General features: G+C 50.1%; 4 protein-coding genes and 1 long non-coding RNA gene across 5 annotated transcripts in view; 3 read left to right on the top strand and 2 right to left on the bottom strand.

Annotated features, from left to right (window-relative positions):
• TDRKH (tudor and KH domain containing) overlaps positions 1-3448 on the top strand; it is a 6499-nt gene extending 3051 nt beyond the window's left edge. Inside the window, 11 exon segments of the mRNA XM_087707640.1 lie at positions 818-1116; positions 1214-1412; positions 1800-1852; positions 1854-1895; positions 1897-1971; positions 2078-2200; positions 2202-2245; positions 2820-2887; positions 3009-3115; positions 3118-3162; positions 3242-3448. Coding sequence (XP_087563766.1) covers positions 818-1116; positions 1214-1412; positions 1800-1852; positions 1854-1895; positions 1897-1971; positions 2078-2200; positions 2202-2245; positions 2820-2887; positions 3009-3115; positions 3118-3162; positions 3242-3448 — 1262 coding nt within the window.
• Positions 3449-4444: 996 nt separating this feature from the next.
• LOC148048644 (uncharacterized) lies at positions 4445-5576 on the top strand. Its single transcript, XR_015695348.1, has 3 exons — positions 4445-4482; positions 4791-4849; positions 5458-5576. It is a non-coding gene; the product is annotated as an uncharacterized LOC148048644 (long non-coding RNA).
• Positions 5577-6197: 621 nt separating this feature from the next.
• Positions 6198-12324, bottom strand: OAZ3 (ornithine decarboxylase antizyme 3). Its single transcript, XM_087707639.1, is given in 7 exon segments — positions 6198-6403; positions 6929-7014; positions 7582-7771; positions 11361-11380; positions 11744-11787; positions 11789-11849; positions 12305-12324. Coding segments are annotated over 7 exon segments (567 nt in total). The 3' UTR covers positions 6198-6257.
• Positions 12325-13443: 1119 nt separating this feature from the next.
• MRPL9 (mitochondrial ribosomal protein L9) lies at positions 13444-19353 on the top strand. Its single transcript, XM_087705038.1, has 7 exons — positions 13444-13570; positions 14693-14852; positions 15249-15373; positions 15788-15838; positions 17444-17545; positions 18495-18578; positions 19079-19353. The coding sequence occupies exons 1-7, from the start codon at positions 13472-13474 to the stop codon at positions 19208-19210; spliced, it is 753 nt and encodes a 250-aa protein (XP_087561164.1). The 5' UTR covers positions 13444-13471; the 3' UTR covers positions 19211-19353.
• A 1843-nt stretch (positions 19354-21196) lies between these two features.
• RIIAD1 (regulatory subunit of type II PKA R-subunit domain containing 1) lies at positions 21197-26718 on the bottom strand. Its single transcript, XM_087703688.1, has 4 exons — positions 26594-26718; positions 25126-25202; positions 23114-23160; positions 21197-21375 (listed from the first exon to the last, which is right to left on the bottom strand). Exons 1-4 carry the CDS (start codon positions 26675-26677, stop codon positions 21302-21304), a joined length of 282 nt encoding a protein of 93 aa, XP_087559814.1. The 5' UTR covers positions 26678-26718; the 3' UTR covers positions 21197-21301.
• Positions 26719-27048: the final 330 nt, after the last annotated feature.

The following is a 27048-nucleotide window of genomic DNA, read 5'->3' as shown; positions in this document are numbered from 1 at the left end:
GAGTTGGGATTTGGAAAAGGTGGGTGGGGGGAAGCATAGCACTGATGCCGTTGCCTAGTTTGGTAATGAGTCGTCTGCCAGGAAAAACCCCGGTCTTCACCCTTGGAAACGGCACTCCCTTCTGGCACTGATGATGTTCCCTCCTTGGGTCGCGAAACGCCTGCAAGACCCCAATGCCATCACAGTTTCTTTTCATTTTTTCTCTTCTGCTTCTCGTCCTCTCCTTTACTCCCCTCCTCCAAACGCTCCTTTCTTTTTAGCACTGATGCCATTCCTCCGTTGGAGCATGAAACGCCCGCATGGAAACGAGCAAGCTCAGAGGGCCCCACAGTCCTTTTTCTTCCTCCTCCTCCTCCTCTTCTTCCTCTTCTGTTTCTAGTTGCCCTTATCCTTCTCCAAACCACCCACTTATCCTTTAGCACTGATGCCGTTGCTCAGTTGGGTCACGAAACGTCTTCCCGGAAGCCAGCAGTCTCGGAGAGCACTAAGGGCCCCCCACAGTCCTCCTCTTCATCCTCTCCCGCTTCTCGTGGCCCTTATTATCCTTCTCCAAACCCCCCGCTCCCTTCTAGCCCAGATGCCATTCCTCAGTTGGGTCGTGAAACGTCTGGACAGAACCAGCCCAGAGCACCATGGAGAGGGGGGAGTTGTTCCTAGACATGGGAAAACTCCTCCCCGCCCCACCCCTTTTTTTTTCTTCTTCCTTTGCCTTACAGTTCAGGTAGTCCTCGACCTACAGAGCCCAAAATCTCTGTCGCTGAGTGAGACATTTGTTAAGCTGCTGACTTAACAGTTGTCTGACTTTTCTTCCTGTTCAATGACCCCATAATCCCTGGCGGAGTGGAGTCCGGGCAACCGAATGAAACTAGCAGAGTGTATGAATGGCCAGATGCTTTTCCCGTTGCCAGTGTGGAGTTTTGTTCGGCAGATAATATTCTTTTGTCCCTCACTGCCGCTGTCGCTCTTCCTCCAGGGAAGGGTGGCGAGACGGTGAGGGCCATCTGCCGGAGCACCGGGGCCAAGATCGACTGCAACCACGACGGGGGGCAGGGCGCCCTGTCGCTCACCCGCCTCGTCACCATCTCCGGGACTCGCAAGGAGGTCCAGGCTGCCAAGGTGAGAGCTTTGTTAGGCTGGTTTTCTTTTTAATGAAAATTTTGAAAAACAAACTTTTACAAATATTTACTCCCCCTCACCCATTTTCTGCCTGCAGGAATTGATTCACGAGAAACTATCGGAGGACGAAGCTTTCCGCAATAAGTTGTTGCAATCGGTGTCGGCACGCACACAACGGAAGCAGCCGCTGGGCACTCGGAAAGAGATGGCGGCGGCCGGCGACTCCCACTCAGCAGCCTTATTCGCACGCGGAACCTCGCAGTCAGATGCCGGAAGTGGAGTACCTCCGCGAAGAGGCTGGTGATGGGCCGCAGGAATATCACTCGATGGATGCCCCAGCCGAGCGCGGAGCCGAATCCCCAGTAAACCCCTGGTCTGCGCTGAACTCCGTCCTTGAATGTGAGCAACAAAATTGAGGGTAGACTGCTTCGGGGCCAGGTGGATCAGACCCGGTCTCGCAGCTTAATAGGGCAGTTCGCTTAGTGGCCATCGGACGTTACAACGGTCCTGAGGGGGGGATCATATGACTGGGTGGGAGGAGTGACGTTGAGTTGGCCACACCCACCGCGCTTCTGTGGCTCCCGCTGTTTTCTGTGGGGAAATGGGTCCGAATGGCTCTTCCGAGTGTTTTCAGGTTGCAGACACACACACCCCGCCCTAACCCACCCGCCTTGCCTCTCCAGTCCCCAGCCCGGATTTCAGCCTCCACAGCAAAGATCACCTGGAGGTCTACGTCTTCGGCCTCCGAGAACCCGGGCCATTTCTGGGTCCAGATAATCAGGCGCCAAGGCGCTCCATCTGGACAAACTCATCCAGGAGATGACAAAATACTACGAGAACAACGATTGCGGCGAGGTGAGCCAGCGCACCTCCCTCCAGATGTGGGGAGTTGGGGGGGAAAACCCTAAGTAGCTTTCCATCACCCTTCTCGTCTCTCTCCCCCCCCCCCCCCGCCCCTCAGCTGGAAAGCGTGCAGGTGGGGGACATTGTAGCCACCTACTACCCCGAAGACCGTTCCTGGTATCGGGCCGAGGTGCTGGGGACCTTGGACAACGGGAACCTGGATATTTATTACGTGGATTTTGGGGGACAACGGAGAGGTGCCCCTCGAGAAGCTGCGGCTTTTGCGGTAAGGGGCGGACCAGGGGGTGTTGTCCGTCCCTCCAATGAGGATCGGGAAATTCGGGACCCCGGTGGGTGTCGCCGACAGCGAGAAACTGGAGGGGTTGGGGTTTGAAGCTCTCGGAGGACGTCAGCTGGGCAAGGGCAATGTGATAACGGTGATGTGCATGTAGTCCTCGACTTAACAACCACTCACTTAGTGACCGAAGTTTCCACGGTGCTGAAAAAAGCAACTTGCAGCTGTTTTCCCCCACTTAGGCTCAGTGCAGCAAGTCCCCCTGGCCACGTGATCAATCTTCGGATGTTTGGCAACTGGTTCACATTTACGACCGGGGTCGCTGTGTCCCCGGGGATCATATGATTGCCTTTTGTGGGCCTTGCAACGGTGGGGGGGGCCAGATTCAATTAACGACCGTGTAACTAACTTAACAACCACGGTGATATCTCTTAGCGACTGCGGCCAGACCGAGCGTCAGAATATGGGGGCGAGAATTGGGATAGGACAGCCAGGATTTGGGGGTCTCTCTGTTCCTCCTCTTAACCTCGTTTCCCCCTCCTCTTTTTTTTTTGTGGGGGTGAAGGAGTGACTTCCTAGGCCTCCCCTTCCAGGCCATCGAGTGCAGCTTGGCCGGTGTGGCCCCCACTGGTGGTGAGTCTCTCCATCCTTCCTTCCTGTGGAGTTCTGGGAGTTGAAGTCCGCCGAGCTTTCGCGAGGGCAGCGGGGACCGCGATAGAAACTCAACTCCTCCGAATGGCTTCCTGCCCTCTAGGGTCCCGCTGGGAAGAAGCCGCCCTGGATGAGTTCGACCGCCTGACCCACTGCGCCCAGTGGAAGCCGGTGTTTTGCAAGATCTGCACCTACGCGCCCATAGGGACGGCAGCGTGCGGCCGTGCGTCCGCTTGTTCAAGCCCGCCGACGGGCAGGTGAGACCCCCAATGGTGGCTTTCGGGGTGAGGACTCGCCCGCTGCGGCTGGCTTTTCAGACCGGCTTCTCTTCCGCAGTTTGTCGATGTGGGAGAGGAACTGATCCGGTTGGGCTACGCAGTGCGGAGGTTGTCGGACGGAGACGAAGACGCCGCGAGAGAGCTGCCCGGAACTTGGTTGGTAATCGGGACATGGATCCGGCCTCTTTTTGTGGGTGAGGTTGATTTGGCAGGCAAGTGGCTAGTCCACCGGAGGTCTACTTTGCAGTGGGTGAGGATAGGATAAGGATGGATTAGGATAGGAGGAGGAAAGGAGGGAACGGAAGAGGAAAGGAAAGAACAAAAGGGAAGGAAAAGGGGAAGGGAGAGGAAGAGGAAGGAAAAAGAGGAAAGGAAAGGAAAAAGAGGAAAGGAAAAAGGAAGAGAAGAGGAAAGGAAAAAGGAAGAGGAAAGGAAAAAGGAAGGAAAGAGGAAGAGGAAAGGAAAAAGAAAGGAAAGGAAAAAGGAAGGGAAGAGGAAAGGAAAAAGAGGAAGAGGAAAAAGGAAGGGAAGAGGAAAGGAAAAAGGAAGAGGACGAGGAAAGGAAAAAGGAAGGGAAGAGGAAAGGAAAAAGGAAGAGGAAATGAAAAGGAAGAGGAAAGGAAAAAAGGAAGGGAAGAGGAAAGGAAAAAGGAAGGGAAGAGGAAAGGAAAAAGGAAGAGGAAAGGAAGAGGAAGGAAAGAGGAAAGGAAAAAGAGGAAGAGGAAAGAAAGGGAAGAGGAAAGGAAAAGGGGAAGAGGAAAGGAAAAGGGGAAGAGGAAGGGAAGAGGAAAGGAAAGAGGGCTGCAAGGGACTTTAGAGGTCTTCTAGTCCAACCCCCCTCCTACCTGACAGGAGTTTTTGAATAGAAAAAAATAAGCACGCTATGGTTTTATCGTGGAAAGAGAAGAGCTTGGGGGGGTTGCCTAAAGAGAAGAGCTTAGGGGGGTTGTTTTGGGGGGGGGCACAAAGACCTGCCATCAATCGTGCAAAGATTTGGGACGGGGTCCTTCCTTTTTCCTTTTTCAAGATTTTTCTTTCATTCAAATAGTAAGCTAAAACACCAAACTTCGAAAAGTCCCGTAAACAAAACACAAAACATTTTTTAAAAGGTGCGTTTTAAAAAAAACAACCAATACATATATACGTGTTATTACACACACACACACACACACACACACACACACACACACACACAATTGAATACCGATTAATATATTATTACAATGTTAATTCCTGCTCCTTGCAAAACTTTGTCTCCGTAGGAAGCCTGTAGAGAGATGTCGTCGTGGAATTTATCCGGTACGCAGCAGAGTCCCGAGGAGATGTGCCACTCAGCTTGCCCTGCCCCCAACCTGCATGGGGGTCTTTCGACAACCACACCCCAAAGGACTCACAACGGCAGAGGGCCACGGCCTTCCCCCCGGTTGGGATTGATGAAAGAGCAACTGGCGATTTTCTTCCAACCCACTTTTGCTTCCCCTGCTGGCTATAACAAACCCCTGACCTCCTGCGGGATCCTTCTCCCAATGCCCCCCACCCCCAGCCCCTTTTCCTACCCTCTCCTACCCCCAACCCAAAATGCCACTCTTGTCTCTTGAATCCCGCAGAGATCGCCTCCGTGTCGGAAGGGGACTCAGTGATGCTATGAGCCTCCGAAGGCAGGCAGGTGAGGAGTAAAGGTTTTGGTGATTGTGCACCAAGAATAAGTTGGGCTTTTGGATGGCTTAGTCCCAATCTGGGGTGTCTCTGAATTTTGCAGACCCCTTCCCAGTCCAGATTTAAAAGTCAAGGACTGAAAAGTTCTCGGAAAATTGGGGGGGGGGGGTGTTTCAGAGCTATTTGGGGCGTTGAAAGTCAACTGTGTCCATCTACCGTGTTTCTCCAAAAATAAGACAGGGCCTTATTTTCTTTTTGACCCCTGAAATAAACCCTTTTCGGGGAAGTCTTATATTTTTGAGGTGCTGGAGGCGGCGAGCGTGGTCACCTCTTGGGCGCTGCTGTGTTGAAGTATTTTCAGGGAGGGCTTATTTGGGGGGGGGGGGAGATTATTTAGCGCATGCGCTCAAAAGTCCAATTGGGCTTCTTATCCAGTGAGGTCTTATTTTCGGGAAAACGGTATCATTTAGAAATTTTTAATCCATGATGGCTTGGTCTAAACCAGGTTCCTCAGCTCCAAAATTTGGGGGCTGGCTTAATTGCAATTTTTCCCCCCCTCCCCAGAAAGTAGATCTTAAAACTTCTGCCCATTTTTTTTCCCCCTTTCCTTTCCTGCAGATTTGCTGAAAGATTTATTTCTTGGAAGGGGGAACCACAGAAAGATCCCACCCGCCGGAGGGACCGGACCGTTGGGAATATTGTGGGGGGGGACATGCCAGCCCCCGCCCCCAGCAATCCCTCTGCTCACCCCCCCCCAAAAAAAGGGGGGGACTTCTACTGGCGCTGGGTAGCTTTTGAACGTCAAGCTTGAGTTTTCATCAAGTTTCACTCGCCTGCATCGCTGTTTCTCTGGGAAAGTTGCATAAAAGAGCGGGAGGGGGGGGGGCTGGCTCTGTTTCTGCCCCCCTCTCCCCCCCCAAAAAAAAAAATCTTGAGTTTATGTTCACGTTGGGCAGTTAAAGACCCTGATTCCATCCTTCGTGTTTGTTAACTATGAGACGGCTGCAGAGGCCAAGATGTCTCGGTTTATACATATATATATATATATTTTGTCTGAAATAAAGGCTTGCGTTTAGGGTTCCACTCCTGAGTCAAAACTGCAAGCATGGGGGGGGGGAGAGATTTAATCCCTTGGAGGGGGTCAGAATTGTGGCTTGTGGGGAGAAGACGACGTAGCCACAAATCAAACCCGGTTTGTGTCCAGATGGGACGGAAGATCTGGATAATGAGGTTCTTGCCTACTTCTTACCCCTCCCTCCCTGGTCTTTATCACCTGCTCAGCTTTCATGCCACTTTAATGCCTTTTTTGGGGAGGGGGGCTTTGAAATCACGCTGCTGCGAAGGGGAGGGGCGGCAGAGGGGGGGTAGCCCCCATTGGCACCAGCCCTCCCTGCTCTTCGGACCCTCCCCCACGAGGGTCATTCCATCTTTGGTGGGGGATTCCAGCCGAGATCGCGTTCCAGGGGATAAGCCATGAAGATGGTGTCTTCCCAGGGTGGCAGGCCAGGGTAGTTGGGGGTCACGAGTTCGAAACCCAGGAAGCCAAAAGCTCGTAGCAAGTTGCCTAAAGAGAGAGAGAAGGGGGGGGGGGGATTTCTGGGTTTTTCCAGACTTAACAACCGTCGTAGCCTTCCTCCCAAATTCACATAAATCAAAATTCAGATGCTCGGCGACTGATTTCGTATTTATGACGTCCCCGAGGTCACGCGATCTCAACGGGGGGACCCAGATCCACTTAACGTCTTTTGGACAGCCGCAGGAGGAGGGAGATTCGCTTAAAAACCGTGGCAAAGGGAAGGTCTGGAAATGGAGCAAATCTTGCTTTGCAATGTTGTCTCGCTTAGCGACAAACTCAGGGGGGCCGTAAAGTCAAAAGGATTTGCCTGTGCTTTTAGGCAGCCTGTTTTGGAGGAGCGCTTCCAATTTTATTCTTAACAAATTCTCCTTTTTTTTTAATGTCATTGGGATTAATGATTGCAAATGCCTCGTTTGCAACCCCATATTTTTTTTCTATCCCAAGGCTTGGAAATTCGCTCCCGGGCCAAAAACCCACCAGGATAAAAATGCAAAATAAGTTCTTATTTTTTACCTCGGTCTCGCCGCGCCTTGTGGAAGTTCACCAACACCTGCTTTGCACCCATTTTTTCTTCGACGTATTCCAGGGTGGCGGTCAAGCTACAGGATCAGACAGACAGTTAGCAATTTGAGTTTTATAACAACACAATCTGCAATTTGAGTTTTATAACAACACAATCTTGGCCAGGGAAAGATTTCTGACTGTCCTGATCAAATCCTTCAAGGAAAAAAACCATGGCGACTTCTGGAAAACAAGCACGCGCAGGCCGTCCTCAACCTACGACCATAATTTCCCTCGCTAAGCAGGGCCGTTCTTAAGCGAGTCGCCTCTGGATTTTGCAAACAATTAACGAAGCAAATCACTGTTAAGTTGTTAAATGAACAGCCGCAGGACGTTGCAGCCCTCATAAATACAGGCTGGTTATCCGAATTTTGATCCCATGGGGGGGGATGCTGAGATGGTCATAGGTTTGAGGACTGGTCGCAAGTCGCCTTTTTCAGCGTTGCAACCAAATGGCCTGTTCGTCCTAGAGAAACTTAGCAGTAGGGAGCAGGAAGCAACTTGCTTTCTGGATTCCTGTTGGTGAGTTTGCTAAGGTTTCTTGAGAACTAGCAACTTGCTTCCTATATCTTGTTTTCCCCCCCCCGGTTATTTTGCCTCCTCACCTTTCCCGGCTGTTGAAATCCAGTGCCAGTCTAGGGGTGTCCAGGAAAAGGGTGGGTCCCTGCAGAAGGCCATGCCAGTGGCTGGCACCCTGGCTGCCGCGGGCGAAGTGGAAATCCAGCTGCACTGGCCAATCGGGGTGTTGATGGACGCTAGCAAAAACGGTGAGGTGGCAGCCTGCGTGAAACACCGGTTAGGTGATTCAGACATCATAGCGAAAAGTTGCAAGCTTCTTACGTTAAATATTTCCTTTTTTAATTATTTTTTAAAGCACTTGCCCCACTTCTAAGGGAAGAACCTTAATAGCCTGGCAGTGTGAAAAATAGGATTTATTTTCAAATGTGCCAACTTTTAAGATGGCTGGACTTCTAATCATCTTAAAAGTTGGCACATTTGTATAAAAAGCAGAGAGTCAAAAGACCAGTTATTTATTTATAAATATACTTTTTTATTTTCCACTTTCATAACATATAATCACGTGTACTATTACATAGCCAATATCCTATTGTGTTAAGTAGTAATTACATCAGTTCCTCTTGTCATCAACGCCCAGAAAGATAAAAACCCATTATTAGCTCTTCTGCTCTTCATACACCTCTTTCTTCTGCCTCTCTCCTACCTCCTTTCTTCCCTCCATCATCCTTTTCTACTCTACTTCCCCTTCCTTTCTCCTCCTCTCTCTCATTCCACTCCTCCTTATCCTCCTCATCTTCCCCTTTACCCTCTCTCCTATCCCTCTCTTCCTATCTTTCTTCTCTCCTCTGCTTCCCACTCTCCTACCTCCTTTCTTCCCTCCATCATCCTTTCCTACTCTACTTCCCCTTCCTTTCTCCTTCTCCTCTCTCCTCTTTCCACTCCTCCTTATCCTCCTCATCTTCCCCCCTTAACCTCTCTCCTATCCCTCTCTTCCTATCTTTCTTCTCTCCTCTGTTTCCCACTCTTCCTCTCATTGGTGTATTTCCGCTTCTGAGCAAACTCCATTCTATGTTGATGGTATTTATGCTTCCATATCCATAGAAAGTTTTTATTTTCTATTTTCATAACATATAATCACATGTATACTATTCCATAGCCAATATCCTATTGTATTAAGTAGTAATTACATCAGTTCCTCTTGTCATCAACGCCCAGAAAGATAAAAACCCATTATTAGATCTTCTGCTCTCCATACACCTCTTTCTTCTACCTCTCTCCTACCTCCTTTCTTCCCTCCATCATCCTTTTCTACTCTACTTCCCCTTCCTTTCACCTTCCTCCTCTCTCTTCATTCCACTCCTCCTTATCCTCCTCATCTTCCCCCTTTACCCTCTCTCCTATCCCTCTCTTCCTATCTTTCTTCTCTCCTCTGCTTCCCACTCTCCTACCTCCTTTCTTCCCTCCATCATCCTTTCCTACTCTACTTCCCCTTCCTTTCTCCTTCTCCTCTCTCCTCTTTCCACTCCTCCTTATCCTCCTCATCTTCCCCCCTTAACCTCTCTCCTATCCCTCTCTTCCTATCTTTCTTCTCTCCTCTGTTTCCCACTCTTCCTCTCATTGGTGTATTTCCGCTTCTGAGCAAACTCCATTCTATGTTGATGGTATTTATGCTTCCATATCCATAGAAAGTTTTTATTTTCTATTTTCATAACATATAATCACATGTATACTATTCCATAGCCAATATCCTATTGTATATTAAGTAGTAATTACATCAGTTCCTCTTGTCATCAACGCCCAGAAAGATAAAAACCCATTATTAGATCTTCTGCTCTCCATACACCTCTTTCTTCTACCTCTCTCCTACCTCCTTTCTTCCCTCCATCATCCTTTTCTACTCTACTTCCCCTTCCTTTCTCCTCCTCTCTCTCATTCCACTCCTCCTTATCCTCCTCATCTTCCCCCTTTACCCTCTCTCCTATCCCTCTCTTCCTATCTTTCTTCTCTCCTCTGCTTCCCACTCTCCTACCTCCTTTCTTCCCTCCATCATCCTTTCCTACTCTACTTCCCCTTCCTTTCTCCTTCTCCTCTCTCCTCTTTCCACTCCTCCTTATCCTCCTCATCTTCCCCCCTTAACCTCTCTCCTATCCCTCTCTTCCTATCTTTCTTCTCTCCTCTGTTTCCCACTCTTCCTCTCATTGGTGTATTTCCGCTTCTGAGCAAACTCCATTCTATGTTGATGGTATTTATGCTTCCATATCCATAGAAAGTTTTTATTTTCTATTTTCATAACATATAATCACATGTATACTATTCCATAGCCAATATCCTATTGTATTAAGTAGTAATTACATCAGTTCCTCTTGTCATCAACGCCCAGAAAGATAAAAACCCATTATTAGATCTTCTGCTCTCCATACACCTCTTTCTTCTACCTCTCTCCTACCTCCTTTCTTCCCTCCATCATCCTTTTCTACTCTACTTCCCCTTCCTTTCACCTTCTCCTCTCTCTTCATTCCACTCCTCCTTATCCTCCTCATCTTCCCCCTTTACCCTCTCTCCTATCCCTCTCTTCCTATCTTTCTTCTCTCCTCTGCTTCCCACTCTCCTACCTCCTTTCTTCCCTCCATCATCCTTTCCTACTCTACTTCCCCTTCCTTTCTCCTTCTCCTCTCTCCTCTTTCCACTCCTCCTTATCCTCCTCATCTTCCCCCCTTAACCTCTCTCCTATCCCTCTCTTCCTATCTTTCTTCTCTCCTCTGTTTCCCACTCTTCCTCTCATTGGTGTATTTCCGCTTCTGAGCAAACTCCATTCTATGTTGATGGTATTTATGCTTCCATATCCATAGAAAGTTTTTATTTTCTATTTTCATAACATATAATCACATGTATACTATTCCATAGCCAATATCCTATTGTATTAAGTAGTAATTACATCAGTTCCTCTTGTCATCCATGCCCAGAAAGATAAAAACCCATTATTGGCTCTTCTGCTCTCCATACACCTCTTTCTTCTACCTCTCTCCTACCTCCTTTCTTCCCTCCATCATCCTTTTCTACTCTACTTCCCCTTCCTTTCACCTTCTCCTCTCTCTTCATTCCACTCCTCCTTATCCTCCTCATCTTCCCCCTTTACCCTCTCTCCTATCCCTCTCTTCCTATCTTTCTTCTCTCCTCTGTTTCCCACTCTCCTACATCCTGTCTTCCCTCCATCATTTTCTACTCTACTTCCCCTCCCTTTCTCCTTCTCTCTCCTCATTCCACTCCTTATCCTCCTCATCTTCCCCCCTTTACCCTCTCTCCTGTCCCTCTCTTCCTATCTTTCTTCTCTCCTCTGCTTCCCACTCTCCTACATCCTGTCTTCCCTCCATCATTTTCTACTCTACTTCCCCTCCCTTTCTCCTCTCTCTTCATTCCACTCCTCCTTATCCTCCTCATCTTCCCCCTTTACACTCTCTCCTATCCCTCTCTTCCTATCTTTCTTCTCTCTTTCCCACTCTTCTTCTTATTTTTTTTATTTTTTTTAAAGCACTTGCCCGCTTCTAAGGGAAGAACCTTAATAGTCTGGCAGTGTGAAAAGTAGGGTTTATTTTCAAATTGACAACTTCTAAGGTGGCTGGACTTCCAACACCTTGACAAGTTCGGGGAGTTGAAATCCAGTCATCTTTAAAAGTTGGCACATTTCTATAAAAGCAGAGAGTCGAAAGACCAGTGTTGGCACGTTTGAAAAAGCAGGCTCTTCTCAATAGATCTGCACTATTGCGCCAATCTATAGTGCCCAAAAGGTGCCTTCATTGGCTAAGACGCTGAGCTTGCTGATCAGAAAAGGTTGGCAGTTCGGCGGTTCGAATCCCCAGCGCCGCATAACGGAGGGAGCTCCCGTGACTTGTCCCAGCTTCTGCCAACCTAGCAGTTCGAAAGCAGGTAAGAAATGCAAGTAGAAAAATAGGAGCCACCTTTGGTGGGAAGGGAACAGCGTTCTGTGTGTCTTTGGCGTTGAATCATGCTGGCCACATGACCCACGGAGACGCCTCTGGACAGCGCTGGCTCTTCAGCTTTGAAATGGAGATGAGCATCGCCCCCTAGAGTCAGGAACGACTAGCACAGATGTGCAAGGGGGAACCTTTGCCTTATAGTGCTCATCGTCCCCCTCCCACTAGCCACGCTTGATTTTAAACAGAGGTGTTTATTTTATTTTTTTGTAGATCTCTGACCTTGTAGATCTCAGTTGGGCTCAGCCAGTCTGACGGGCTGCTGGGGCCGCGCCGGTTGGGGCTGGCGCCCTCGAACTCAGGAGCACTGCTGGCAGTAGCGAGGACGGGTGCTCAAAGATTCAGGGACGGCAAGGGCTGCCCTGGGAAGAGAGGAGAAAAAGTGACATTTTTTTTCCCAATCTTGTAAAAAATAACATCTTTTTATTTAGCCCCCCAAGCTGCAAACATTTGAACAGGTTTGCAAAAGCGCGTGCGAAGTCAGTGAGTTTGTCAATCAGAAAGGCCGGCGGTTCGAATCCCTAGTTCAGGTCTCCTGTGAGAGAAGGGGGTTGGGCTAGATGGCCTCCGAGGGTCCCCTTCCAACTGTGTCGTTTCTGCATTCTGATCAGGGGGTTGAACTAGATGGCCTCCAAAACCCCTTCCGACTCTGTTCGTTTCCCTCTTGCCAGCGAGCATCCCCAGGGACCCAAAAGGATCTGGGTCTGCCAGGTTTGGCCACCAGGGGTCAGCAAGCCACGATTGTTGGCTTAGCCTCGAGGGGAGCCAGCTGTGATGGGCAGCGGTGCCCAGATGGCGCTGCGGAGAGGAGGCTCACTCGCTGTTTGAGGGGGTCATTTTTCCTGGAGGGCGAAGAAGTTGGGATGAAGGTCCAAGCAGGCTTAGCGTCGCCCCAAAGCAGGCAGCGAGGTCCCTGGATGGTGGTCTCTGGCTCTTGGGTGGCATCTGCCCAGCGGGTTGAGTGGCCCCTGAGGGTCAAGGGCCCCAAGGCAGGAGCCCCATTGTGACCCGGTGGCCCCAGACCAGCAACCGGAGGCACAACAGACTCCCCCATTGTGACCACGATGCTAAGCTCCTCCTCCCACTTCTGGCCCCTCCCATGGTGGCTTGTCTACACCAGTGTTTCTCAACCTTGGCAAGTTGAAGATGTCTGGGACTTCAACTCCCAGAATTCCCCAGCCAGCAAATGCTGGCTGGGGAATTCTGGGAGTTGAAGTCCCAGACATCTTCAACTTGCCAAGGTTGAGAAACACTGGTCTACACTGTCCCCTCTCGAAACCGGTTCGAAACCGATTTATGGGGAGGGCCGGGATTGCTTCATTTATAACCCCATTTCCTGCCACTTTGAACCTTCAAAGGTTAAAAGACAATGGGGGGGTTTTGGGAGAGGAAAATACTCTGTACATGCTCAGAGACACGGTGCCTTTGAGGAATACTTCATGCATTGGAAGGAAAGAAGCTTTTTGAAACACCACACACCCAAATTAAGAGGATCTTTGGGGCATTTCTTGCATTCAGGAGGGAAAGTACTCTGTGCATGCTCAGAGGCACTGCGCTCTCTTGTTTGGCACAGAGCCCTCTGTGCATGCTCAGAACGGCCCTTCGCTACTACCACGCTGTTACAACTTTGCATCCAGGGCTGGGGAGGCGACTCAGCCCTCTTCACATGCTCAGAAACCCTTTCACTCCCATTAAACTCCATTAAAGCTTTGCATCCATGGAAACGGGGGGGGGGGGAGAGAGAGAGAGGCATTCTGAGCATGCCCAGAAACAACCATCCCTGTATTGAGAAAGCAAGCCCTCCCCCGCCTCTCGGCATCCCTCCGGCCCGGCCGAGCCAAAAGCCGGGGCCTGCCGTGGCGCCGCCGCCCGCGGGAAGAGGGACATGCCCGGCAGGCGGCGCTAGGCCACAGCGGGGCTTATTCGCGGCCCCGGCGCCTGCGCAGTCGGCGGGGGGCGGGGCCTGCGGTAGGCGGCGGGAGCCATGATGGCGGCGGGGCTTCTGTGGCGGGCAGTGCGGGGTTCGCCGGCGGGGTCTCTCCGCTTTCTCCCTCCCAGGGGGCTGCACCTCTCGGCCCCGCGGGTGAGCGCGGCAGGGAGAGCCGGGAGGGACCCTCCGGGGTCCGCTCCGGCGAGGGAGGGCGGGGTAGCCCTGGTGGGGGGAGGAGGAAGGGATGGGAGACCACCAGGAGAGAACAGCGGCCATGCAGCCTTGTGCAAGGATGGGTATTGCGGTGCTGCCCAAAGCCAAAGAGGAGGATGGGGGTGTCTGTGTGGCCTGGGAGGAGGCTGGGTCGTCTGAATGCCACCAATCAAAGGGGGCGCTCCAGAATCCTAGGGCTGGAAGGGACCTTCGAGGTCATCTAGTCCAACCCCCAGAGGCCCCCCCAAGGCAGGAGAACTTATTCCATCCTGGACAAAGGGCCGTCCTGGACACGGATAAGATGGAAGGAAGGAAAACAAAAAGAGGAAAAGAAGAGAGAAGTGGGGGAAGAAAGAAGAGAAAAGGAGGGAGATTGTTGGAAGGAAGGAGATGGGTGGATAGATAGGGAAGGAAGGAAAAAGGGAGAGAGGAGGGAAGAAGGAAGAAAAAGGGAGGGAAAGGTGAAAGAAAAAAGAAGGGGAGGAGAAGGAGGGACGAAAAAAGAGAAAAGGAGAGATATTGTTGGAAGGGAGGAAGGAGACGGAGGGATAAATAGGGAAGAGGAAGGGACAAGGGAGGGGGGAAGGAAGAAAAGAAAAAGGGAGGGGAAGTTGAAAGAAAGAAACCAGAAAGGAGAGACGAAAGAAGAGATGGTTGCATGGAAAGAAGTAAGAGAAAAAGGAGGAAGGAGAAAAGGAAAAAATGGAGGGAGGGTGGAAAGAGGGAAGGAAAAAGGAAGGAAAGATGGAGGGAGAGAGGAGGGGAGGGCGAGAAAGAAGGAAAAGGAAATCCTGCAGCTTGCTAGATTCACCTGCAGGTTGGGGGGGGGTCCCCAGCCAGCCCCCCCTCGGCCTCCTCCAGACCTCCCCCCCAATCCTGGGACTTTGGCCCGGCTGCTTCACATCCACAAGGCAAAAGTCCTCCATTCTCCCCCCCAAAGTAGCTAAAAATCTCAAAATAAATCCCTCGTATTTGGGGGAGAGGAGCAGACTGCCGGGGGGGGGGGCTCTTGGGGGGGAGGGGGCTGCCCCCGAGCCCTTCCCCGACTTCTCTGCCTTCCAGGAGACGGTCATCGTGGAGCGCTGGTGGAAAGTCCCGCTGGGGAAGAAAGACAGGGAGCCCCGGATCAAACACCCCCGTTTCCGCGTCTACCGCCTGGTGGAGGACCTCAAGCACCGCCCCAAGGAACCCCTCGAACTCATCCTCACCGAACCCGTGGAAGGTACGAGACCCTCCGGGCTGCCCACCTACGACCATCGGGGAGCCCGGCGCAGACGTGTCTTCCCTCTTCCAATTGATTAAGAGAGCCATTCCCTGATGCCGTTGCTAAACGAATCCCTGCAGCGAGTCATGCGGTCGTTAAGCGAATCGGACGTGGAGGTTGCAAAAGGGGTATCCCGCGGCTCCTGGGACGCTTGGCAGCCGTCGTAAATACGAGCCAATTCTTGACGGCTTAATTTTGATCACTTACATGGTCGTAAGTGGGGAAAAGGGTTGTAAGTCGCTTTTCCCGGTGCCGTGGTAACTTCGAACGGTTGTTTAGTGCCGTCGTAAGTTGAGGGCACACACACACACACTGCCTGCCTCCAATTTTTTCCTCTCTCGTCTCGATTCGCAGACGTTGGGAACCGCGGCGAAACCATCTTCATCCACCGATCTTTCGGCCGCAACCATCTCCTGCTCCACAATCGGGCCGTTTACGCCTCTCCTGAAAACAAGAAGTTTTTCGAAGAGGAAAACCGAGTAAGTTTGCTCCCGGATTTAGGCTCCCTAAGACGCTGAGCTTGTCGATCAGAAAAGGTTGGCAGTTCGGCAGTTCGAATCCCCAGCGCCGCGTAACGGAGTGAGCTCCCGTTCCTCGTCCTGGCTTCTGCCAACCTAGCAGTTCGAAAGGACGTAGAAAATGCAAGTAGAAAAATAGGAACCACCTTTGGTGGGAAGGGAACAGCCTTCCATGCGCCTTCGGCGTTGAGTCACGCCGGCCACATGACCACGGAGACGTCTTCGGACAGCGCTGGCTCTTCGGCTTTGAAACGGAGATGAGCGTCGCCCCCTAGAGTCGGGAATGACTTAGCAACCTTTCCCTTTTATGCAGCTGGAACATGAGAGAGAGAAAAATCTGATTTTTTCCCCTCTGCATCTCCTCTTCTCTTTTAGTTACGTGAAGAGGGGAAGCTGCCGAGGTTACAAACCCACAGCGGTATGAAGGTATGAAAGCCGGGAAGAATGAATGGCGAAAAGTCCGGTTTCAGGAGGATAATTGGGCACGACGCTTTATTTGGAAGCTGAATTGTGGAGAAGAAGCTGCCATCCGTCCGTCCGTCTTATTATCACCTGTATCTGTCTCCTTTATCATCCTCTCTTAACGGCCCCATAATCCCTTGTGTCGGCGTGGAGTCTGGGCAACTGAGTGTTTTGATGGCTGGATGCCCTTCCTTTTGCTAGTGCGGAGTCTTGTGCCGCAGATATATTCTCATTGTGCCCAGAGAGAGAAATATCTGCCTCTACCTAGGATTGAACTCACGGCCCCCTCATAGTGAGGCAAGAGCGCCACCTCTAGGCCACCACTCCATCCATCCACCCATCCATCCATCTATCTATATCTATCATCTATTACCTATATTCATTTATTTATCTAATCTATATCTATCTATCTATCTATCTAATCTCTATATCTATAAGCTCTATCACCTATATTCATTTATCTAATTATATCTATCTAATCTCTATATCTAATCTATGTCATCTATCACTTACATTCATTTATCTATCTAATCTATATCTAATCTCTGTATCTATCTAATCTCCATATCTATCTATCTATCTATCTATCTATCTATCTATCTATCTATCTATCTATCTATCTATCTAGCAATAGCAGTTAGACTTATATACCGCTTCATAGGGCTTTCAGCCCTCTCTAAGCGGTTTACAGAGTCAGCATATCGCCCCCAACAACAATCTGGGTCCTCATTTTACCCACCTCGGAAGGATGGAAGGCTGAGTCAACCCTGAGCCGGTGAGATTTGAACAGCCGAACTGCAGATAACAGTCAGCTGAAGTGGCCTGCAGTACTGCACCCTAACCACTGTGCCACCTCGGTTATCTATCTGTCTGTCTGTCTGTCTATCTATCTATCTATCTATCTATCTATCTATCTATCTATCTAATCTCTATATCTATCTAATCTCTATCTAGCACCTATATTCATTTATCTAAATATCTATCTAATCTCTATATCTAATCTATATCATCTATCACCTATATTCATTAATCTATATCTTTCTAATCTGTATATCTAATCTATATTTATCATCTTATCACCTATATTCATTTATCTATCTAATCTATCAATCAATCTTGAATTGCCACTACAGCAGGGTATATGATGTCCCCTCTCCCAAAATTTTAATTTTACTTGTATTCCTTTCTCCTAAAACCTAAGCTGTTGCTAGCAAATCCAGAGCTGTTAAATATAGATAGATAGATAGATAGATAGATAGATAGATAGATAGATAGATAGATAGATGATAGATAGATAGATGATAGATAGATGATAGATAGATAGATAGATAGATAGATGATAGATAGATAGAGGATAGATAGATAGATAGATAGATAGATAGATAGATAGATAGATAGATAGATAGATAGATAGACGATAGATAGATAGACAGATAGATAGATGATAGATAGATAGATAGATAGATAGATAGATAGATAGATAGATAGATTAGATAGATAGAGTTATATATATATCTGGGCTCCCATTTTCTCCTTCCCATAGTTGACCGGCTGTCTTGTTTCCTTTAGACCGTCCGGTTCCTGAAGAATTGCACCCTGGAGATCGGCGTGAATGAGTGCGACCAGTGGGAGCTGACGAAAGAAATTGTCTGCCGGCATTTCCTCCGAAATGTAAGTTTTTACGTCCGTGGGACTCTCCCGAGCTGGATGGTTTTCCTTGCAGACGTTTCATAACCCATCAAGGGAACATCATCAGGACTAGAAGGGTGGGGGGTTTCCTCTTATTTTTATATACTGGCTGTCAGCGTTCCCAATAGCATCCAAAAATTAAATCAGAGTCCGAGGCAAAGAATTCCTCAAAAGTTCCAATTTATTAAGAGAGCCACGTTGGCACAGCTGGGGAAACCCGGATCTGAAAGCTTCCCGGTTCTCCCCCACCCAGTTGGAAGTTCAAGATCCTGCCCCCACCCACCTACAATCCCATCCCACGGTCCAATTGTCCACTGCCACGCTGGCAGCTTCCACCCATCCAGTTCCGGTCAGGTGCAGAGGTGCAAAGACAAACGATGACCTTGGATTTCTAGAAAGGAATGTTGTTATGGCTACGTATCATCTAACTCCCAATAGAAAATGCACAGTAGAATAATAGAAAGCGTGACAGGCCGAAGATCCAAAAGAAAAGATGGCTGCGGGCCTGACACCGGTGGCTTGTGCTGACGGGGGTTATTGGCAGGAGCCTTGTTGCTTTCTTGATTAAATGATGGTTTATTGTTAGTCTGTTTGCAACGGTAACTCCTTGATTTGGTGTATTGATCTCGGTGTTAATCTCTGCTCATCGAGGTGGCAATTGCTGGTGAGGAGGTGTTTATATATCTGTGTTTATTTCAAATGGGACTTACAGGGGGTCCTTGATTTACAACAGTTCAGTTAGGTACTGTTCGAAGTTACGACGGCACCGGAAAAAGGGGGGGCTCACGGCCGTTTTACACATTTTACATTCTGTGATCAGAATTCCGCCTCGTGTTAGATTGAAACGCAACTCGGAAACACAACCACAAGCCTACTTTTTAAGGAGCTGCATGTCCCCTCCCCTCTCCTGTTTTATTTTTCCCCTTTCCAGTTGGGGGTTGTCGTGCCCCCCCAGGCGCTGACTCTCCCCGAAGAACCCATCACCAGCCTGGGTAGCTACTGGTGCGAAGTTACGGTAAGGTTGGATTTTCTGCTCTCTCTTTTAAGTTTCGCTGTTTTCTTGGCATTTCACGACCCAGCTAGGTAACGCCATCAGTGCCGGAGGGGAAGGGATGGGAGGAAGGAGGAGGAGGAGGACTGTGGGGTGCTGGCTGCCCCCCCAAAACTTGGTGCTTTTCTTGCAGACAGCCAGATTAGCACGGATAGCGTTGCCTAGTTCGGTAATGAAAGGTTTGCAAGAAAATCAAGGGAAACATTGGCTTTTTTTTCCTCTTCCCCTCCCTGGCTTCCACACCTGCCCAGGTAGGCAGAATGGAGCATCGGGGAGGGGGGGGGCACCCCGAGGCTTAAAAGCCTGCCCCACTTTCTCCAAAGAGGACGGCGAAACTCTTAACGCCCCCCCACCCCTCCTGTCCAACAGAGCGTTGAGTTTTCGTAGTAGGAGCTCCCCTTCGCTGACCGGGTTCCCTTCTGGGCCTCCCTACCCCCTTCTCTTCCCTCCCTCCCGCCTCGCAGGTCAACAGCCTCGACACCGTCCGCGTCCCCCTCTCGGTGCAGACGTTTGCCGAGCCAAAAACCAACAGCCAGCGGCTTCGGCTGGCCCAGAAGGAACCGGAAGGCGCCGGCGGAGAAGCGGGACGACTTTGAGGCCCGTCCACCGAAGGAGGGACTTTTCTCCGCGGCGCTAAAATCGGAGCTTAGGATATATATTTTTTTCTAGACAAAAACTCCTTTTTGGGGGGGGGGGATTTCCTTCAGCTGGACACGGTGGGTGAAGCCAGCCGCTTTTTCATGCCCCTTAAACCTTAGCGGCATTGGGGTGGCGAGGGGGGGATTCTGTTTGGCGTGATCAGGCCAGAAGCAGCCCGCGAACGCAGGCGCCAGTGAATAAAACCTCCACTTCTTAACCGTTGCTTTTTCGTGGCAATGTCGCACACCGCACGCACCTACTCGCTGGAGCTGAGCCGGGACGGCCCGCATGCCACAGATTCGCCATCCCGGCTGTAACGCTTGAAGCGGCGCTAATTATTCGGCTAAATTCTTCTAACTCGGTTGCAAAAAAAAAAGAAGAAGGCCATTCCCACCCCAGGAAGAGTTTTTCCCCACACGGAGGCCTGGATCTGAACTCGGGACAGGAAGATGCTGCAACAGACATAGCGAAAAGGACTTTTGGGGGGCGGGGGTAGGCGGAAGGCGGTCTTTGTTCGTCTTCGCTGCCTCTTTCTTAGCCTGGCTGCCCCGCACCCCGGCGCGGCAGGCTCCTTGCGGGAAAGAACGGGGCCGCGTCCCGGAACGTCCCATTTGCGACAATCATCCAGACGATTCGCTGGTGTGGCGCATTAAGAGTCCCGTCTCGGCCCCGACTGGAACAACCTGCCCCGATGTCCTGTCTCTCTTGGCAACGCGATGGGTCTGCTTCCCGTTAATTTATGCCCACCCATGCCTCTCTGTCTCTCCCCCCCCCCAGGGAACACGACGATGCCAGGCCCTTCCGAAGCGCCAACACCCTCAAATCCACCCGCCCTGCGTCGTCCCCTCCTCCGTCGGGGAAGATAACGGGAAAAGTTTGCCCGCCAGCCCCCCACTCCACCCACCCACCCCGCTCTTAAGAGCAGAGGAGGGACGGCTGCCAAGAATCTCATTAGGCCCCTACGTGAGGATGCTGGAGGAAGGGAAAAGGGGAGGGGGGGTCCGTCCGGGATGCACCGGCGGAGCAGGGCATGAATATTCACGCCGAGCTGCGTCTGCTGCAGAAGCGCCATCCATTACGGGCGGCTTGACGTCCCACCTTATCAAGGTGACTGCTGAGATAATGTCGGAAGAGCTTGCCAGCCCTGGGGGGGGGGGGGACGGACTGCGGGCACGGCAGCCCTGGACGTTCGCAAAAAGGGGCGACGGGGCTGCCTTTGAGTTGAAGGGGTCTGCGAGGAAGGGGAGGTGGAAATGCACCCCTCAAAAAAAGGGGGGACAGGTTTCGGGGTGCCCGTTGCGGGAGGGGAGGGTGGCACGGGGGGGGGGGTTCCTACATCCTGACATCCTTAAGTATTGCAGAAGTCGCTAAAATTCAAGTCTTCCGGGGTCCTGGCTGCCTCCCCCCTCCCCGCCCGCCAGTTGGCTCTGCCACCTTTGGGGCAAAGGGGCGTTTTCCGTCATGGCGGAGCAGCCGTGGGTGGGCGTAAGTATTCCTGCCCCCCCCCCCTGGACTTTTAACTTGCAACTTAGCAAACCCAGGTAGTAAGCCACAGTCCTCGGCTTAACGGCCACATTTCCGTTGCTGAATAAATCGTTAAGTGAGTTTCGCCCCCCCATGTTACGACTTTGCCGTTAAGTGAATCACTGCTAACGCAGCGTCCGATTTCCCCCTTGACTTCGCCGGTCAGAAGGTCGCAAAAGGGGGACTGTCGTAAGTGTGAGTCAGTTGCCGAGCGTCTAGATTTGGATCGTGCTGCCGCAACAGTCATAAGTGTGTGGGGGGGGGGAAACAGGCCCTAAGTCTCTACGGCGACGCTGTAGCTTTGGGCTGTCGCTAAGTGAACCGTCGTAAGTCGAGGACTGCCTGTGGCAGGGTGCAACCGTGCCTGGGGTCGCCCACACGTTTCATTCCCCCACTTGAGCGGGGAGGAAAACAAGCCATTTTCAGGCATTTTGTGAGTTTTTATTAACAACCGGTGGAAAAGGAAAGTTTTTGCAAGAAATAGAATAATTGGGGTATTTGCATTTTTCAAAGCCAAAAGGCGCTTAAATTGCCTGGTTTAGCTTCTCCATCATCTGTTGCTGGATCTTTTTCGGCAGCTCCGGGTTGGTGAAATAGTCTGGAAGGTGAAACGGGAGAGAGAAATTAGGTTCTTAAACCAGCCCGGCTGTGTAGGCCATCCTCCGGCCGCGCGACTCGAACTCGGGCCCTGTGGACAGAACTCGGGCCCTGTGGACAGGACGGTGTGGACGAGCCTTTTCCTTGCTGGAGGGTTTCAAGGAGAGATTTGGACGGTCCTTCGTCCACGGTGGAATAAGCTCTCCTGCCTTGGGGCCTCTGGGGTTGGACTAGATGACCTCCTGGGTGCCTTCCAGCCCTAGGATTCCGCGTCTGCCCTTCGATTGCGAATCTGGGACTCTTAGCCGAATCGGTTTTTCTGTCTTGCTCCTCCAAGGGAGTGTGTGTCTCTGTGTGCCAGATCCCAGGTGGGCCAACCGCAGAGGGAAGCACTCTGCACATGGTCAGAGGAGGGCGCCACCCGGCTCTGTGTCTGACGCTATTCCCTGCAGGGCTCTGTGTATCCTCCTTAGAAGCTAAACATTTCTCTTGCAAGGTGGTGCTGTTTTCGAAACCTCCTTGACAAGGGAAATATTGTTTATTGCTTCATTTGGAGAAAGAAGAAAGGAAGAAGGGAAGAAAAGAGGGAAGGGAAGGAAGGATGAAAGGGAAGGAAGGAAAAAGGAGGGGCAGGAAGAAAAGGGAGGAAGTGAAGGAAGAAAGAAGGAAGGAATGGAAGGAAAGAAAGAAAAGGGAGGAAGGAAAGAAGGAAAAAGGAAGGGCAGGAAGAAAGGAAAGAAGAGAGGGAAAGAAGAAAGGAAAAAGAAGGAAGGAATGGAAGGAAAGAGAAAAGGGAGTAAGGGAAGGAAAAAAGGAACGAAGGAGGAAGAAAAGGGAAGGGCAGGAAGAAAGAAAAGGGAGGAATGGAAGTAAGAAAGGAAAGAAGGAAGGGGAAAAAGAGGGAAGGGCAGGAAGAAAGGAAGGAATGGAAAGGGAGGAAGGAAGGAAAAGGGGAGGAAAGGAAAGAACAGGGAAAGAAGGAAGGAAGGAAAAAAGAGGGAAGGGCAGGAAGAGAGGAAAGAGGGAAGGGAAAAAAGAGGGAAGGACAGGAAGAAAGGAAGGAATGGAAGGAAAGAGAAAAGGGAGGAAGGGAAGGAAAAAGGGAAGGGCAGGAAGGAAGGAATGGAAGGAAAGAGAAAAGGGAGGAAGAGAAGGAAGGAAGGAAAAAAGGAAAGGAAAGAAGAGAGGGAAAGAAGAAAGGAAAGGGGAAGGAAGGAAAAAAGGGAAGGGCAGGAAGAAAGGAAAGAAGAGAGGGAAAGAAAAGGGAGGAAGGGAAGAAAGGAAGAAACAAACGGAAAGAAAAAGGGAAGGAAGAAAAAAGGGGGAACAAAGTTTAAACAGAGAAGGTCTGAAAGAGCCACATCAACTTCCAAAATCCGGCTGGATGGAGAATCTTCAGACGTTCAATTGAAGCAGATTCTACTCTGAACAATCAGCAAGTTTATTATTAATTAACCGCAACACCTCTAGGCCTCCTTTTCGCCAGCTTTTTATTATTTATTTGAAGCCCTGCTTGCTTGGCCCTCTTCCCCCGGGGGTCCCGCCACCCTCGCATTGACGGGAGAACATTGGAGGGGGCCATGAAGGCCATCTAGCCACCCCCACCCAATAATAATAATCTGAATTTTCCAAGAGGCCCATCCGATGCCAGCCAACCATCAATCCAGGCCCATCGCTTGGGCACTCCAGCTCTCCCAATTGGGGGTGGGGGGGGTTGAAATAAGTTTTATTTCTCTCACCTGCTGCAAATTCTCGGATATTCTCCGGCCTTTTCATCAAGACGTCTCTGGAAATCGCCCGAGGAGGAGGAGGAAGAAGGGGAAAACGGGACAGAAGAACAGATTTTCCAAGACTTTTTTTTCCCCATGAAGACCCCCCCCCTTCACTTCCCACCAATCTCCCACCCTGACCAGTTCGGCCTCGTCCCTTGTCAAATTGGTAAATGCCACCCCCCTTCCCTTATCGACAATCGATAAGGCAATTAAAGAGACCCAGGAGGAATGTTTAATTTATTATATCTGCCTCGGCAGAGGAGGGGGGTGAGAATTTGGGGAGGGGGCCCCCCCGAATGGAGCTTTCGCTGGGAAAATTAAAAAGAGTCAGCCGGGCGAGGAAATATTTATAACAATTAAAAATACTTCCTTCTTTCTCTCCCTTTCCCGGACGGTGTAACTACCCCCGCCATTCGGGAATCGATAAAGCAATTAAGAAAAACCGAGGTTTTTAATAAATAAATAAAAAGTTGGTTAAAAGAAATTTAACTCTTTTATAAAAACCTCGTAAGGCTTCCCCCCCCTCCCGGCCTGGGATCCTGCAACCCAATTGCAGGATATACCATATTGCAAATTTCAGGATGTACCATACTACGAAAAGAAAAAGAAAAATTAAAAGGTTGAAACTTTGGGAAAAGTGCAGCGAAGAACAGCTAAGATGATTAAAGGCCTGGAGACTAAAAGGTACGAAAAACAGCTGCCAGGAATGGAGATGTCTTTAGTTTGATGAAAAGAAGGACCAGGGGAGACATGATAGCAGTCTTCCAATATTTGGGGAGGGGGCTGCCCCAAAGAAGAGGGAGTCAAGCTCTTCTCCAAAGGACCTGAAGGCAGGACAAGAAACAATGGGTGGAAACTAATCGAGGAGAGAAGCAAGCTGGAATTAAGGAGAATCTTCCTAACAGGGAGGACAATTAATCAGTGGAACTGCTGGCCACCAGAAGTTGTGGTGATCCATCGCTGGAGGTTTTCGGAAATGGCACAGGGTCTCTCCTGCTTGAGCATGGGGTTGGACTAGAAGACCTCCAAGGTCCCTTCCAGCTCTGTTATTCTGCTATTTTTCCTTCCTTCCTTCCTTCCTTCCTTCCTTCCTTCCTTCCTTCCTTCCTTCCTTCCCCATCACTAGGGGTTTTTAAGAAGAGACTGCACAGCCATCTCTCTGAAATGGCATAGGGTATCTCCTGCTTGAGCATGGGGTTGGACTAGAAGACCTCCAAGGTCCCTTCCAGCTCTGTTATTCTGCTATTTTTCCTTCCTTCCTTCCTTCCTTCCTTCCTTCCTTCCTTCCTTCCTTCCTTCCTTCCTTCCTTCCTTCCCCATCACTAGGGGTTTTTAAGAAGAGACTGCACAGCCATCTCTCTGAAATGGCATAGGGTATCTCCTGCTTGAGCATGGGGTTGGACTAGAAGACCTCCAAGGTCCCTTCCAGCTCTGTTATTCTGCTATTTTTCCTTCCTTCCTTCCTTCCTTCCTTCCTTCCTTCCTTCCTTCCTTCCTTCCTTCCTTCCTTCCTTCCTTCCTTCCTTCCTTCCTTCTCCATCACTAGGGGTTTTTAAGAAGAAAGTGCACAGCCATCTCTCTGAAATGGCATAAGATATCTCCTGCTTGAGCTGGGGGTCAGACTAGAAGACCTCCAAGATCCCTTCCACCTCTGTTATTCTGCTATTTTTCCTTCCTTCCTTCCTTCCTTCCTTCCTTCCTTCCATCCTTCTCCATCACTAGGGGTTTTTAAGAAGAGACTTCACAGCCATCTCTCTGAAATGGCATTGGGTCTCTCCTGCTTGAGCCGGGGGTTGGACTAGAAGACCTCCAAGGTCCCTTCCAACTTCGTTATTCCGTTGACTTCAAATGGTCGCTCAACAGTTTTAAGTCAAGAATTACCTGTAATCAGCCGGGCAACAAAAGGCAAGTTGCCTTGAGGGGGAAAAAAATATATATATATTTTTAAATCTTCCTTTCACTCGATCCTAGAAACCAACCTGAGGAATCCGGAGAGCAGAACCTCAATTTCGGTGTGAGTCCGCAGATATTTTTCATTGTTAATTTTGGTGTTGATCTAAGGAAACGAAGGAATAGAAATAGGGGGGAAAGGGGGGATTAAAATCCGCAGGCACACACACACAAAAAAAGCCAGAATTTTCACAGTATATATGTGACTGTACGAAATGAAAATGGAAAATAAAAACACATTTACAAAAAAGAAAATTTAAATAAATAACCTGAATTGGAAAAAAAAAGTCAGGATTTTCTTCTCTCAAATCCAGACCCCAAATCCTAAATTGCAAACCAACAAGCAACAAAAATGGATTTTTTTTTTAATTGTTCTGTTTGCTGGTTTCAGAATATAATCCCCATCCAGACATTCCCACATTTTTATCCTTTGGGGGGAAAAATAAAACGAAATTTAAACTCTTCCTCCTCCGATCTCCAGATTCCTTGGGATTTTTCTCCTCCGTTTTCCTGGTTTAATGGGATGATTGGCAGTTGGGCCAGGGGTCTTTCCTTCCCAATTTCAGCCCCCCACCCCTCACCCCCTCCGTCCTTTTTTCCCCAAGATGAGCCACATTCGGAACCCCAAATCTCAACCCGGATTGGCACCAACTTCGGTCCGATTTTGGCATCTCGGTTTTGTACATCCGGGTCTCTCTGTGATCTTGGCTAGTTTTAGGAAGCTGGATAGGTTTAGGAAGCTGGTTAGGTTTAAGAAGCTAGGTTTAAGAAGTTGGCTAGGTTTAAGAAGCTGGCTACTTTTAGAAAGCTGGCTAGTTTTAGGAAGCTGGCTAGTTTTAGGAAGCTGGCTAGTTTTAGGAAGCTGACTAGGTTTAGGAAGCTGGTTAGGTTTAAGAAGCTAGGTTTAAGAAGTTGGTTAGGTTTAGGAAGCTGGCTACTTCTAGGAAGCTGGCTAGTTTTAGGAAGCTGGCTAGTTTTAAAAAGTTGGCTAGGTTTAGGAAGCTGGTTAGGTTTAAGAAGCTAGGTTTAAGAAGTTGGCTAGGTTTAGGAAGCTGGCTACTTTTAGGAAGCTGGCTAGGTTTAGGAAGCTGGCTAGGTTTAGGAAGCTGGCTAATTTTAGGAAGTTGGCTAGTTTTAGGAAGCTGGCTACTTTTAGGAACCTGACTAGGTTTAGGAAGCTGGCTACTTTTAAGAAGCTGGCCAGGTTTAGGAAGCTGGCTAGTTTTAGGAAGCTGGCTAGTTTTGGGAGGAAAGCCCCCCCCAAAAAGCTTCTTTCCTTTTGTTTATGGTGGGGAAGGGAGGTCTTAAGATGAAAGTTTTTGGGGAGGGGGCTTCAAATGTCTCCCTGCCAAGAGAAATGGGCAAACCCATCCTTTCGCTCCACTTTGGAAAGCAAGGAAGTTGGGCGGGGGGGGACTTAAAAGTTGAGGGAGGGGAAGGGTCCCTCTGCCCTCCCCATGCCTGCCACCCCCCTCACCCCACCCCCCCTTAGCCTACCTTGTAGACCATGAGCTGGGTCTGCTGAGGGGGGTAGAGGGCCCCCGCGTCCGGGGTCTCCAGCCCCGATGTGACATCCACCATTTCGCCGGGTGGCAGCCGCTTGCCCCCCCTCCCTCCCTTGGCAAGGAGCAGCTGTTAGCGCTGTTGCCATGGGGACAGTTGCTAGCGGTTGCGAGGCCTTGCCCAGAGAAACAGGCCTGTTTCCCCCCCCCTTTTTTTCCCCCTGTTTGGCTTGTTTTAATCTCCCCCCCCAGCCACTTTTCCTGCTTTCAATTTCCACCCTTTGCAAAGGAAAAGCCAATTCCTAAAGGGCGTGCGGTGGGGGGGTGGATTGCATTCATTTTGCAGCCCCCCCCAATGCTGCAACCAGTCCTTGGAGGGGGGGGCTGTTTGGATTGCCTCTGGCCTGCCTGGAACTTTTCCTCCCCCCTGGAAAAACGGGCATTGTTTTT

Source organism: Thamnophis sirtalis, unplaced genomic scaffold (assembly GCF_051295495.1).
Source record: "Thamnophis sirtalis isolate CommonGarterSnake01/CBP01778 unplaced genomic scaffold, rThaSir2_p1.2 scaffold_2, whole genome shotgun sequence".
NCBI classification, from domain to species: Eukaryota; Metazoa; Chordata; class Lepidosauria; order Squamata; family Natricidae; genus Thamnophis; species Thamnophis sirtalis.
This window is presented reverse-complemented; position numbering and strand designations above follow the sequence as displayed.

Bases quoted from the DNA above. Each gene is read 5' to 3' on its own strand.
- MRPL9 (XM_087705038.1), top strand. From the start codon at position 13,472: ATGATGGCGGCGGGGCTTCTGTGGCGGGCAGTGCGGGGTTCGCCGGCG. The intron at 13,571-14,692 runs GTGAGCGCGGCA...TCTGCCTTCCAG, and splicing joins TGCACCTCTCGGCCCCGCGG to GAGACGGTCATCGTGGAGCG. The intron at 15,839-17,443 runs GTATGAAAGCCG...TGTTTCCTTTAG, and splicing joins AAACCCACAGCGGTATGAAG to ACCGTCCGGTTCCTGAAGAA.
- RIIAD1 (XM_087703688.1), bottom strand. From the start codon at position 26,677: ATGGTGGATGTCACATCGGGGCTGGAGACCCCGGACGCGGGGGCCCTC. The intron at 25,203-26,593 runs GTAGGCTAAGGG...TCGTTTCCTTAG, and splicing joins CCCAGCTCATGGTCTACAAG to ATCAACACCAAAATTAACAA. The intron at 21,376-23,113 runs GTGAGAGAAATA...TTCACCTTCCAG, and splicing joins TATCCGAGAATTTGCAGCAG to ACTATTTCACCAACCCGGAG.